General features: G+C 36.3%; 1 protein-coding gene across 4 annotated transcripts in view; it reads left to right on the forward strand.

Moving 5' to 3' along the window:
- Nucleotides 1-14,330, forward strand: part of LOC127180920 (VPS10 domain-containing receptor SorCS1) — a 204,307-nt gene that overhangs the window by 136,677 nt on the left and 53,300 nt on the right. For all 4 annotated transcript variants that reach the window (XR_007829723.1, XM_051135439.1, XM_051135358.1 and 1 more), the window contains 2 exons: nucleotides 6,241-6,399; nucleotides 10,959-11,032. Coding sequence is in view for 3 of the 4 variants with exons in the window: in XM_051135439.1 (XP_050991396.1) it covers nucleotides 6,241-6,399; nucleotides 10,959-11,032 (233 nt within the window). In the remaining variant the exon portion in view is untranslated. The remainder of the gene's footprint in view (nucleotides 1-6,240; nucleotides 6,400-10,958; nucleotides 11,033-14,330) is intronic.

Consider the following 14,330-nt stretch of genomic DNA (forward strand, 5'->3'; position numbering starts at 1 on the left):
TGTACATAGGCAAAATGCCTAAAAAAAGGAAGATCAAAAAAAAAGAAGACCATTTATCCAAGTCAGGTTAGTGTATAAAAAAAGGCATTCATGACCGACCTCGTTATAGTCAGGATTTACGGGAGTGAGACAATCCAATTAGTTTAAGATGGACCCGAAACATGTTCCTAATTTCATTAATATTCTATCAGAGGCGACGTAGCGCTGCACAGCGGGACTCAAAGATTCTCCACCACGCTCTCGAAGCATCTCTCCAGCCACCTCATCTGCTGCTTCATTAACCTTTGTCTTCCCAGAAACCTCTGCTCTTATGCTTCAAGTCACTGATAGGGACTTAACATACAGAATCAGAGGAAAGATACGGAGGTGGATTTTGCAAGGCTGCATGAGGATGGAGACGGAGAAAAGAAGATAAAATTAATTGCCCTCGGTAATGTGTGACTCACATTATAAAAGGGAAGTCGCTGAGGCCAGTGCCGACCATCCTTAATTTTATCTCAAACTGGAATTACTTGTTCTTGAATTATCTGCATTTCACTTTATACTGCCGATCAAAGCTTTGTAAAGTAGGTGTGTGAAATAGCAAATCTGTATTTCATCTTTTAACTACATTTCTTTAAAACATCCGCAGTGTCTCACGTTCAGATTCTTTCTTTTCTTTCCTACCTGTGTCTCTCTGTCTTGTTCCTTCCATCTATTTCTGTACAACCGAAGGTCAAACGAGAGCGAGGAAGCAAGCGCACCTTCTCTCATCTGCATATTGTATTTTATATGTCTGTGTCAGGTATAGAAATGCAGATGGAGAGGCATTAATCCATAACAGCTTTAAAGCATGTGACAGCTTGTATAACTGATATGTGCGCTTTCTGTTCAGTCTGGTGGCTGTAGCATGATCTGAATACATGTCTGACTTAAAAGATTAGTTCACTTCCAGAATAAAAATTTCCTGATAATTTACTTACCCTCATGTCAGCCAAGATGTTCATGTCTTTCTTCTTCAGTCAAAAAGAAATTAAGGTTTTTGAGGAAAACATTCTAGGATTTTTCTCCATAGTGGGGATCGACGGGTTGAAGGTCCAAATTATAGTTTCAATGCAGCTTTGAAGGCCGCTACACAATCCCAGCCGAGGAATAAAGGTCTTATCTAGTGAAACGATTGGTCAGTTTCTAAAAAAATAAACATTTATATAGTGTTTAACCACAAATGCTCATCTTGCACTAGCTCTATGATGCACGTCTACACATTATGTAATCACGTTGGGAAGGTCAGACACGGTTAGTTCTTTGTCTGTGTACTTCGGTTCAAAAAATAGGGCAGGGCGAAAAACTCTTCTCATTTTCTCCTCCAACTATTTTTTCTATGTTTTACAAAAGCACAACGTTTTGTTGATATTGTGAGTGCACACAAATAAAAGAAGACCCTTTACAGTTCCGAATGATGTATTACTCTTATCAAAAATAACGGCATATTTTAAGATGTTTCCAATGCAAGTGATTGCGCTGGCACCTCCATGTCTTGTAAAGCGTGCTTTAGCTTCCACTCTCATTTATGTAGGTTAAGCATTTAAACTAACATTGTGATATACTTGAGCTGTTTTATATGTATAGATTTTTTTAGGCAAGTTGTGATGATTTGAGAAGGCTAAATTGATCAAACATAGGATATTATCAACTAACCGTCTGCCGCTGGCCACATGGTCGTTACTTTAAAAAACAGAAATGTACATTTAACAATCAAAAAATGCTCCAAACATTTTTCTAAACGAACTTAAAGGCACAATACCTAATTTTCGGCACTAGGGGGCGTATATTCAAAACAAACAAAGAATCAAGGGTGTAGTTTGATGATGGCGTGATTGAGTGTGGAATCATGGGAGTTGTAGTCTTCATCCAAACAGACAATGCAATTCGTCGGGACTTGGGCAGATATCATGTTCATTGATGAGCTAATGTATTAAAAATGTATTAAGGTCGTGGAAGTGAAACGAGGACACTGGAGTGATTGAGCACGATACATGGCTTGGAAGCAGCGAAGCTTCTCCGCTCCTTTCAGTAATGCGTATGTGAGGCTGTTTTATCATACTAGATACATTTGAGTGTGTTGAAAATTATGATATATTGCTACTCAGTGCGTTCGTCACGTCTATTACAATGCATAACATATTAAAGTGTCTTTGGGGTTTCCATGTTTTCTACAAAATAAAACCGGAAAATCAAGGGTGTATGACGTTATTGGCAGGCCATGCACAGTCCGTCATGATACGGTCCATTACACAAGTTAAAATTGCTTATTTCTCTGGATTTAAACATTCTTCAAAACATTTGGGATAAAGTAAGTATACAAGTCAGCAAAATATGTAACACTGTTCTAGTGGTTTTTGGATATTTTCATCAAAAAATCGTACGTATTGTGTCAATAAAATAATGAAGCGAAATATAATCACTTTGCCATTACATACAAAACATAACTATTTTTAATAGCTGAAACAGTAGTATAAGCTGTTTTGTGAGAAGGAAAAAAAAAACGGACTCGGGTCGGACTCGGGCCGAGAATTCTGATAAGCTGTGGGACAAGGGCCAGGCTAGGTCCTAGATTTGAGGCCCGTGCAGGGCTCTATTATTAACACTGGGTCAGTACTTCTGCCTACGTCACGTGTGACCTTTCCGTCCACAAATACGAGCGTTTGTGGTTAAAAAGTATATACATTTTTATTGATTTATTTTTTAGAAAATGACCAATTGTTTCACTAGACATGACCCTTATTCCTCAGCTGGAATCGCTGTAGAGCCCTTTGAAGCTGCAGTGAAACTGCAATGTTGACCTTAAACCGTTGATCCCCATTGAAGTCCACTATATATGTGATCCTGGACCACAAAACCGGTCTTAAGTAGCACGGGTATATTTGTAGCAATAGCCAAAAATACACTGTATGGGTCAAAATAATCAAATGTGTTTTTTTGCAAAAAATCATTAGGATTTTAATTAAAGATCCTGTTCCATGAAGATATTTTGTACATTTCCTACCATAAATATATGAAAACTTTTTTTTTTTTTTGATTAGTAATATGTATTGCTACGAACTTCATTTGGTCAACTTTAAAGGCGATTTTCTCAAAATTTAGATTTTTTTGCACCCTCTGTTTCCAGATTTTCAAATAGTTGTATTTTGGCCAAATATTGTCCTTTCCTTACAAACCATACATCAATGGAAAGCTTATATCTCAATATATATAGTCAATAAATCATTTTTTTTTAAATGTATCTTAGAAATGGATAGCAGTCAGATGTAAAAGGAAAATAAGGTATCCATCAATGGAGCAACCCAAATAACACTGCTGATTGGTTGGCATATGGGTCATGTTGGTAGAGTTGTCAGTAATGATTGATGAGCCGGTCTTCTGGGTTCCAGCCACTATGGTTAGCATTAGCATGTCCCGTTTGACGAATGGGCTGGCGAGCTCTGCTGCCCTGCTCCACTTTATAATACTATTGCCCTGGAGAGCTGTGTCAAGAACGCAACTGAAATGGAAACCGATTCCGAAGTGGACACGAACGTTTTTATGTGCCTGGAAAGAAACGGGACAGGTCCTTGAACAAGTCGCATTGACCCGTATTACATCAGCAAGAGGGCTATTGATCTGATATATAATCGAAGTTTGTGTCCATAAAGTTGCTATGAGAAGAGTTAAGATCCGGTCTGCTTAAAGCTTTACAAACCCAGTGGAACATTAAAAAACGAGCCTAAAAGCAATTCAACCATTCAGTAATGGTGTAAACCGTGGAGCTGAGACACACAATCCTTAGACCCTGACACCTCCAGCTCTCTGTCAGCGATAAGGTTTTGAAATGGTTCAGCCTCGCTGATTCAATTATATTTGAGGCTGATTATATTTATTTATTTCTTTTTGAAATTGGCACAAACTTAAGACTGGTGGTACTCTAAAACAGAAAAGGAAAAAAAAGCTCTAGGGAAATTATAGATTTAACGGTCTGACTGCACTTTAGGGTGAGTTAAAGTGCGCGCGCTGGGGCTGTAATGAATTACTCATTGGAGTGTGTTACAAGATTGACAGCGTTAAGGAGATTTATGTTTGTGATCCACTGCGATTATGATGAGATCAGACGAAGCAAATCAGGGGGACTGGAAATGAAGAGATCACATTTAACACGAGGCGGTGCTGCCACAACTTTAAAAGTGTTCATTAAGACTTGCAAATTAGAAACACGGTTTGTGAGTTCATCAAATTTATGAGCTTCCTGTTTTGGATATGAAATACAAATTGAGATGCGGTGTTGATGTTTTATTTATTGTGATTGATTTGTATTTGTTCTTGAAGGAACATTTCCAGGTTCAATACAAATATATTTGGGCCTAATTATTTAATAATTATTATTTAAAATACCTGTTTAATATATTAACCTATTTTAATAATCGAATAATATTCATTATATAATATATGTACTGTAATTATATCTACTAGTCTATTTTAAAATTGTTGAAATCCTGTGACTGCAAAACAGAATCTTCAGTAACCATTAAACGTCTCTAGTCTTCAATGTCACATGATCCTTCAGAAATCATTCTAATATGGTGATTTGATGCTCAAAAAGCATTTCCTATTACCATAAATGCCTTTAGTGTCAGTTTTGATCTATTAATTGCATCCTTGCTAAATAAAAATAATATTTATACAATAGTTCTTTCTGGTCCTCGAATCTGATTGGCTGAAAGGAGTGTGATATTCAAACGATATCAGACCTCCAACTCTTTTACCATTTGTATCACTCCGCTTGCAGTATTTCTCACAGTGAATGTCATGGCGGACACCTAAATCCACTATAATTTTATACTACTGTTTTTGTGTCACTAAATGTAGTTTAACACGTTTTTTTTTTGGGTGTAAATATACTTGTTTAGACTTTAATATGTGGTTTGTTAATAAAGAAAATGCCTATTTGAAAATTTGCTTCAACGTTTTCAGAGATGTGAGCTCAAGGGCGTCAGGAGCCGTTCAGTGCTCATGAACCTGCCGAGAGTAGCCTCACCTCGGCCAGATCTTCTGTAATTTCCAGCTGGCTCTGATGTCTCTATAGTGGTTAAACATGAGATATACTTTGTTTTGGGTAGATTTAACGGACAGTCTTTAGTCTCATTAATCTATTATTTGTTCCAGAGCAAATAGTTTTTCCTTAGGGCAAAATCTCATCACGTTACATTTTATGTAAGTTCAATGCTATATGCCTTTCTACTTTTGACTGAATCGCCTAGCAACTTTTATGATAGCTGTTGTTGTTGTTTGTTAAATAGTATTATTCAATAAATAATATTTGATAGAAGTAATACTATTTAATAATACTTAGTTTTGGGAAACTGTGTTCGTAATTGTGATTTTAGTTACATTGTTTCACCATAAGATGGCGACAGTAGACTGTTTTTATGAGTGAGTTGTAAACAAAGAAGTTATTTTTACTTTCAACAACACCCTGTAGGCACAGCCAACAAATGCACTGAGCAGCGCTGTCATCGGAAATCACCCTTAACAGATGAAAGGATAGTATGATGACGATATCGCTTCAAACTAATGTTTTATTGTGAATATAAGATTGAGCTGAAGAATGAATGCTGTACTAAATACATAATACTCCACTACACATAATACAGTGAGCTTTTAGTACAGTAATACAATAAGTTTTCAATGAAGCAACTCAACTACTAAAGTGACGCTTTGGAATGAGTAACAGAGGCTTGGGCTCAGCTGTTAAACTGTCAATTTGACATTTGAATTCATAGTGGAAGGAAGTAGTTTGCACAAAAGAGGGTTTTAAAAGACACTCCATTGTTGTTTCTTATGTATTTACACACTTGTGCAGCCGAACTGTTGTATAAATGCAGTATCACACTCGTAGCCGTGAGATATGGCTGGATATCGGCACGCTTTGATTACCTGCATCCGAATTTCTGTTGTACTGTTTAACCAGCTATTCAAATAAATGAGTTGTTCTCTGAAATCTGTGACTAGTTTTATTAGTTTTATTAGGTTTTTCAGTTAAACTAAATGTGTTCTATTAAGGCAGACATATCTACTGGTCTTGTTATTGCAGTGTGTCAATGTTCTATATGTCTGTTTGTAGACAGAAGATCACAGATGAAGCTCCTGAGGTCCACTAGCCGAGGCATTTGGTCCCTGAGGGACATTGAAGAAACTCTGCAGAGACTGAGTCTGTTTTCTGTGTTTCAGATCATGCTGCTGACAGATCCAGAGGTGGAGAGCAGTTTGCTCATCAGCTCAGATGAAGGCGCCACCTATCAAAAATATCGCCTCAACTTCTACATTCTCAGCTTGCTGTTTCACCCTGAGCAGGAGGACTGGATCCTTGCCTACGGCCATGACCAGAAGGTGCAAAATCATTTCAGCTAAATCACTCCTGAAAACATAGCAAACAGCATCTAATTATAGCACAAAGCTTTCAGCAAGGCACCGCTCATGCGGTTCTCTAATTATCAAGCTGTTTTATTGCCAAATATAACCAAATGTAATGCAAGGAAGCCAAAGGAAAGCAAATTTATAGTTGATAAAGAACATTCTAGGCACAAACTGCAAAGCAAGACATTATAATAATGAAAGCATGCGTGCAAATTGATGCTAATCTGTATTTAGGCTTGAAATATGTCCTTAAAAGGCAATTATCAATGCAAGAGGAAATACATTTTAAAGAGACAATTTTACTGAGCTTAAAGTTGGCAATTAAGACAATTTATGGATCCCCAGTCGCAGGGAATTATCATTAATTATATGGTTTCGAGCTCATGGTTTAGGGCTAATAAATTATGAAAATGTTTTATTCTTCTGAAAAGCTTTGGATTTAATCATATCAAAAGGTAATTTAACTAGTCAACATTTGTTTTATATATATTTTTCTGATGCAACTGATTAGTCATTTTAATTCCCTCGTTAATTTTGGATTACATTCGTTCCTGATTTGATTTGATTTTCCACTCCTTAATGTGATTTTAATGATATAACAAATAGTTTTCTCCCACAGATGTATATTCAAAAATAAGATTTTCTTTTCAAGCATGTGAAAAAAAACTACAAATTCAAGCAACAAAACTTTTTACAGTGACATGAGAAAAATTATCAAATGTTTCAAGTCTCAAGTGATGGTGTTAAACAGCATTGACTTCAATTTTGACAAATCAACATTGACTTCACCCTTGAAGGAGGGCCACTGACAATGATTTACAATTAAATGAACACAATCACAAGAATTATCAGCCAATTGAAGGCTAATAGTTGACTGTTTGCACAATGTGCATGACTAGCCACGGCTGAAAGCTGCAAAAGCAAACAGCATAAAAAGAAAACACAATCACTAGTGTAATTAAACCCTGTCCAAATCTATGCCACAAATAAATGCATAATGTATTAGTGTTGACAGTTTTGCTGCCGTAGTGTCATTGCCAAGGTTCCTGAATTGGTTGAGGGTTTTTTTATGATGACAGTAAACAGAGGAAACGAGCTAAAATGAAAAGCTCAGTAACCTTCAACACATTTGTGCCTCAAAAACAGTTTAAAGCAAGACTATGCTGCGGCCTACACCTTGTTTGGCTAGGGTGGAAGACCAGTTTAAACCAGCGAAGACCAGTTTGGGCCCCTTTAAGAAATTGTTTTCAGCAGGCCTGTGCTCTACGGTTCTGTCTGATTTGGTTTAGTTTGTTCCAGTTTGATTTGTTCCGTTGGTTTCCCATAAGTCTGTGTCTAAATATGAGCGAGCTCCATCCACCCACAGTCAGGATGTTATATTGGATACGAGATTGTGATATCACAGTTCCCAACTGATGCAAATACAAGTGCTGCATTAAACCCCCCCTACTGTTTTAGAACTGTCTCGCAAAACCTGGCAAAAATATGCTGCTTTGTGCAAGGAAAGTGAAGTTTCACACCTAGGGAAAACTTTTGTTCAACACTTTAACAAATGGCACATTTCATTCCAAAGTGCTGTAAGTACCAGTGTGACATATTTATGTTTGCCATTTATATAAAACGATTCCCCCCAAAGAACCATGCACATAAATAGGATGCTTCCTGCCGTACTCAGAAACATATACGTGAGTCATTTTTATGCTCCATTTGGCGAATTTCAGATCTCAGTGTTTGTTCTCTCGCTGATTGCAAATTTTCCACTGTAATTATACTAATTTTGAAATGATCGTTTTACGATTTTATTTGATTTTGTGTTTTATTGGAGAGTCGTCCATCATTCCATTTGCTCGGTTCCAAAACCTAGTTAGTTCCCTGTGTAGGCAGCATTTTAAGGCACGCTTCTGATGCGAATTCTGTTCCCAAAGCTTGGCGGCTTAATTATGCTGGCTTCTAAACTGTTTTGGATCAGTTTTTAGGCAGCAACACGCATATCCTATATGGAAGAAGTGAAAACCCATAATGCATCGCAGCTAGCTCAGTCCAAAAATAAATAAATAGATAAAAAATCCATTCAAAAGTTTGGAGTTGGTAAGAATTTCTGAAAGAAATCTCTCATGCTTACCAAGGGGAAATTTAATTGGATGAAATCACAAAGAAGAATATTAGGAAATAATCCTTTTATTGTTTTTTTTTTTTTTTTTTTTTTTTTTTAATGCCATTTGTGGCTAGTGTTCACTTAAACACAGTTTGCTACGTCTTACAGTGCCTTGCGAAAGTATTCATACCCCTTCATTTTTTTCACACCTTTTTTACCTTGCCAAAATCAGCTCTGCAAAAATCATCCTGTTCTGGTCAAGGTTGCTTTAAATGTTAATGAGCTCTGCTCGCCCCGTCCCTCTCTTCTCTTTGTGGAGTGATGAGCCTGTTTACTTTAGCTGCGTTTAGCTGTTAAACTTGCTAACTAGCACGTTATTAGGAAAGGCGATCGCAAAAATTCATTAAAAAGCCTTTGACGGTGAATAAGAAGCCTTATACTCACTTCTGCTGTAAGTGAAGCTGGATCATGAATGATTCGCGCGAACATAGTACGTGTCGACCACTATGTTCATTATTACATCCAGCAACACAACTCCTCAGTCGCTCAATCTGAGATACTCTTGTCTAATTTACATCCCTGCTCCGGCATCGAAACAACGGAGGTCGGACTGTTACAGCTGATTTAGGCGGGTCTGAGGTAAGACATTCATGTCAATCAACGTGGGGGCGGCCTCTGTCGGTGTGACGCCACACAGACAGGCATCTGAGAATGGCTCGATTTGAAAGGGAATATTATTTTTACAGATTAATTAAAAACCACTGCATGAATTTTATCATTATAGGGTAGATTTGTACATACACTGCCAACACACATTAATGTTCAAACAACATGAAAAAGTGAACTTTGCATCCGATGGCCCCTTTAAATTACTTTTTTTCCCCCCACACCAATCTACACTCCATACACCATAATGTCAATTTATTAAAAAATAAGTACATAGCACAAGTATTCATACCCTTAACTCAGGATTTAGCTGAAGCACCTTTACAGCCTTGAGTCTCATTGAGTGTGATGCAGCTAGTTTTACATATCAGCATTTGGCAATTATCTGCCATTCTTCTCCACACCTCTTCACCTCTCAAGCTCTGTCAGGTTGGATGGAGGCAGATACACATTTTCAGGTTTCTACAAAAATATTTGATTGGGTTCAAGCCCAGGCTCTGACTAGACCATTTAAAGACGTTTATAGTTGTCTATAAGCCACTCTTCTTGTGTCCTTTGGCTCATTGTCCTGTTAGAAGGTGAACCTTATGCCCAGTCTGAGGTTCAGAATGCTCTGGACTGGGTTTTCACTAAGGCTTTCTCTATATTTTGCTATGTTGAGCTTTACTTCTACACTGACAGGTCCTTCAGTCCCTGTCGCTCAAAAACTGCCCCAAAGCATGAGGCTGCTACCAGCACACTTTACTTTTTGGATGGTACTCTGCAGGTGATGAGCAGTGCCTGGTTTCCTTCAAACATGATGCTTGGAATCGAGGTTCATCAGACCAGAGAATCTTGTTTCTCACAGTATGAGTGTCCTTAAGGTGCTTTTTTTGCCATTCCAAGTGTTTTCAGTTTGACCACAATGCCATAAAGACCACATTGGTGGAGTATTGCAGTGATGTTTGTCCTTCTGTAGGTTTCTCCTATCTTCATGTATGGTCATGGAGCTCAACTAGTGTGACCATCAGGTTCTTGGTCACCAGTCTAACCAAAGCCCTTCTCCATCAATTGCTCAGTTTGGCCAGGAGGCCTGCTCTAGGAAGAATCCTGGTTGTTCCAGACTTCTTCCATTAAGGATAACAGAGACTACATGCTTCTTTGAACCTTAAATACAGCAGATTTTTTTCTGAACTCTTCCCCAGATCTGTGGCTTGATGCAATCCTGTCTCTAAGCTACAGGCAGAGTGAATATGAGAATATGAGTGCTCCTGAGCTAAATTTCAACTGTCCCAGAAAAGGGTATGAATACTTATGCAAAGGAATCATTTCCATTTTTTATTTTTATTAAATTTGCAGTGATGTTAAAAACCTGTTTTTTTGCTTTGCCATTATGGTGTATGGAGTTTAGACTGATGTTAATTTTAAGCAGTTCAACACAAGGCAACAATATAATGAAACATGAAAAAAATGAAGGGGTATGAATACTTTCGCATGGCACTGTAAGACCCTTATTCCTCAGCCGGGATTGTGTAGAGCCCTTTGACGCTGCATTGAAACTGCAGTTTAGACAAAAATCCTGGAATGTTTTCCACAAAAACCTTGCTTTCAGATCGACTGATGAAAGAAAGACATGAACATCTTGGATGACAAAGGGGAAAGTAAATTATTAGGAAATCATAGCTCAGGAGTGAACTAATCTTTTAAATTATAGCAGCATACTGTATTGCACCATCAGAAGAGACAAGAATCTTCATGCAATTCCTTTGCTAACACAATTTTTCGTCTTCAGCTCTACAGCTCTGTTGAGTTTGGCCGTCGATGGCAGCTCATTCACGAGCGGGTGGCGCCCAATCGATTCTACTGGTAAGCTCTCTGTGTGATTTCTTCTGCTGCATGTGGAACATCAATCATTTGGGCTCCTGCATTCTGTGCCTGATAAAAGAATAAAGCAAAGAACACGGATTGTTGTTCAATCCTGATGTGATCTTCCCCACTGTGTTCCACCACAAACACTATCTCAAGGTTTATGTCTGAAGCTTAGAAGCTCTTTAATGAATGCTGTCATTAGACCTTGTTACTGAGTCGGAGTCTGCATTTGCAATGTTGCAAATGATTTAGTCATTAAGAAAACTTATTCAGCTTGATCAGAATGGCTAATAGATGTCTAGACTGGGGTGATTAAAGAGACCTGTTGAGAAATAAATTCTAAATTCGATTCGATTTTATGTTTATCTCTGGTCTCAAGTGGACAAGCTGGGATGAATTGAACGGCATTTTGGGCATGGATCATTTGAGGGTTTTTTATTGTAAACACATATTCCACTGATTCATGGGACAAGAAGTGGTGACAGAAGTTAAAAAAAGGTTTCCAAAATAAAGTCAAGTTTAATATTTTTAAAACATCTGACATTTCCTTTGATGAATGAATGAACAGAAACTGCAGTAGGGTTTCAAATTAACTTTCATCTATAGAACTGTGACCACAGTCAGAATTTTATTTTTTCTAACAAAATAACTATATTTTCATATTAAACGTGTATTAAAAGTAGTAGCCTTTTCCTCTGCTGTTCCTAACTACTAATATAGTACGACCCAAAAACTTAAAAATTAAGATTTTTATGTGTATGTATATGTGTTTTCAACCAAGCTTGACATATCCATATCCAACTTAAGTTTTTAAGTTAAAACTGGAGAAAATGTTTACAGTGTATATATATTTTACTATGAAGTATACTGAGTTGTATATTGATTGGTCAAATGGGTAAATTCTATTAAAAAGTTAAATAAATGTTACATTCATTGTCTCTCTGCAACAAAAGACAGGTAAAAGTTTGAAGGAAAAAAGTTTTGTTGCATGTCTCAAGAATCAATGAGTCACCTTGCATTCAATTTGTGGGAAGCACAATACAATTTAAACTGTGAACTGGTTGGTCAGTTTTTCATTGATCATGTCTGTCTTTTACCATCCGAATTCTGGTCGTTTAGCACCAGGATTTCATTTTTTAAAGACATTTTAGTGTGAGATTTTTGCATAAGCACCGTCAAAGTGGGCCAGAGCGAAGACATCTGAGAGTCAGCCTGGAGTATCGTTATTTTTAGGCTGGTAATGATCTATCCTCACAAGTTCCCCTCTATGAACTCTCACATATGGAGTCTTATTATCTGAAGTGAGATGAGACATATAACCCTTACAAATGTGTAGCTATTGACTATGTGAAATTAGATTGTCCCTTTTGATGAGATACACCGCCATAGTCACAGCCAGTGTATGAGATGATTGAAGAAATGGTGCTTTGAATGGATAAAATGGACTTTTGTACCTGTCAGCGCTTCAAAAGCAACTCAGATCTGATGCAGCTCATTTCTGGCCTAATACCCGCACAGATTTAAAGTCTTGGTGGAACTGAACGGGTCAGGACTGCTTTACCTTCATCTTCGCCATTGATCTCGAATTCGAAACCTTAGCAATGTTTTTTGAAATTGAACTGTTCTTGTGAGTAAGGGAGTAAGTAATAATCAGTGTGAGTCAGGTAAAACTTAAATTAATGAACTAACGTTGACTTAAATTAATGTAAATTAATACTGCTAATATACATTTTTTTGCCAGCATTGTCTTGTTATAATGCTCTTCTCATTTGCTATGAGTTAATTATGCTGCAAAAATAATAATTGCAAAGACCCATTTGTCATTTGAGAAATGTATTTTTGCATTTCAGGTATTGCACTTTCACCAGTAAGCACAAATCAACAGAATGAGGATTCATATACACATTTTCATCTAGTGTACTGATTTATTATAGGCTATTTAATATATAAATTAATATCAAAGACTTATCAAAGATATGCACTTTCTCTGTCTACATTATAAAAACTAATAAAAAAAAATATATATATTACAACAGTAAAATTCCTAATAGTAATTCTATTAATTCCAAATTGCAATAATGTTTTTCTTTTAAAACAACAGTGTTTAAGTAAGTGCATTTATTCAGCAACCACAGTCACTCACAATATACACCAAAAAACACAATATGTGACCGTGGACGACAAAACCATTCATAAGGGTCAATTTTTTGAAATTGAAATAAGATTTTCATTGACATATGGTTTGTTAGGATAGGACAATATTTGGCCGAGATACAACTATTTGAAAATCTGGAATCGGAAGGTGCAAAAAAAAAATTTGAGAAAAGTTTTAAAGTCGTCCAAATTAAGTTCTTAGCAATGAATATTACTAATCAAAAATTAAGTTTTGGTATGACTGGTTTTGTGGTCCACAAATTTATGAATGCAAATTTGTTGTCTCCTTTTTTCTGTCGAAAATAAAAATAGATTTTGGTATAGTTTTTAGTTTTTTTTTTTTTTTTAAATGCATTTTAGTCTCGTCTTTTATCGTCAACAATGTTGCATGTTTGCTATAGTCACAGTTATGGCTTATTGTCCTTATTGTCATCTCGTCGTCGTCTCGATTTAGTCATGGGAAAAAAAAAAAATGATTGTGATGGGAATTGATTGTAAATGAAAATAACTCCTTAGCGCTGTGAATGAAAATCTCTTATGCACTCAAAATACTTAAAATATTTGTATGCATAAAATGCATATTTTTCCATAGGCATAAAATATATAATCACCAAATTCAAATCAATAGTTTCATATTTCTCCATTATTTTTTATTCAATTAATTTATTTACAATGTGTCATGGGTAGTTCTTTTCCTCATTTTGACGAGTTTTCAAATTTTTAGCTTTTTAGCTTCAGATTTGTAATGTTGTGATTCACTTTGTAGCTGGTTAGTTTGCTTTAACCAAAACTTTTTAAAAATCTTTTTGGAAAAAAATGCCTTTTTGAAATACTCGAATCTGATTTGTCACTTGCACCATATATGTGACTCAGGACCAAAAAAACAATCATAAGGGTCAATTTTAAATGTAATTAAATGTAATAAATTAAATTAAGATTTAATAAATAAGCTTTCCATTGATGTATGGTTTGTTAGGATGGGACAATATTTGTTCAAGATACAAGTATTTGAAAATCTGAAATCTGAGGGTGCAAAAAAATAAAAATATTGAGAAAATCGGCATCAAAGTTGTTCAAATGAAGCTCTTAGCAATACATATTACTGATCAAAAATTCAGTGTTGATATGTTTATGGTAGGAA

Source organism: Labeo rohita, chromosome 1, assembly GCF_022985175.1.
Source record: "Labeo rohita strain BAU-BD-2019 chromosome 1, IGBB_LRoh.1.0, whole genome shotgun sequence".
Lineage (NCBI taxonomy): Eukaryota > Metazoa > Chordata > Actinopteri > Cypriniformes > Cyprinidae > Labeo > Labeo rohita.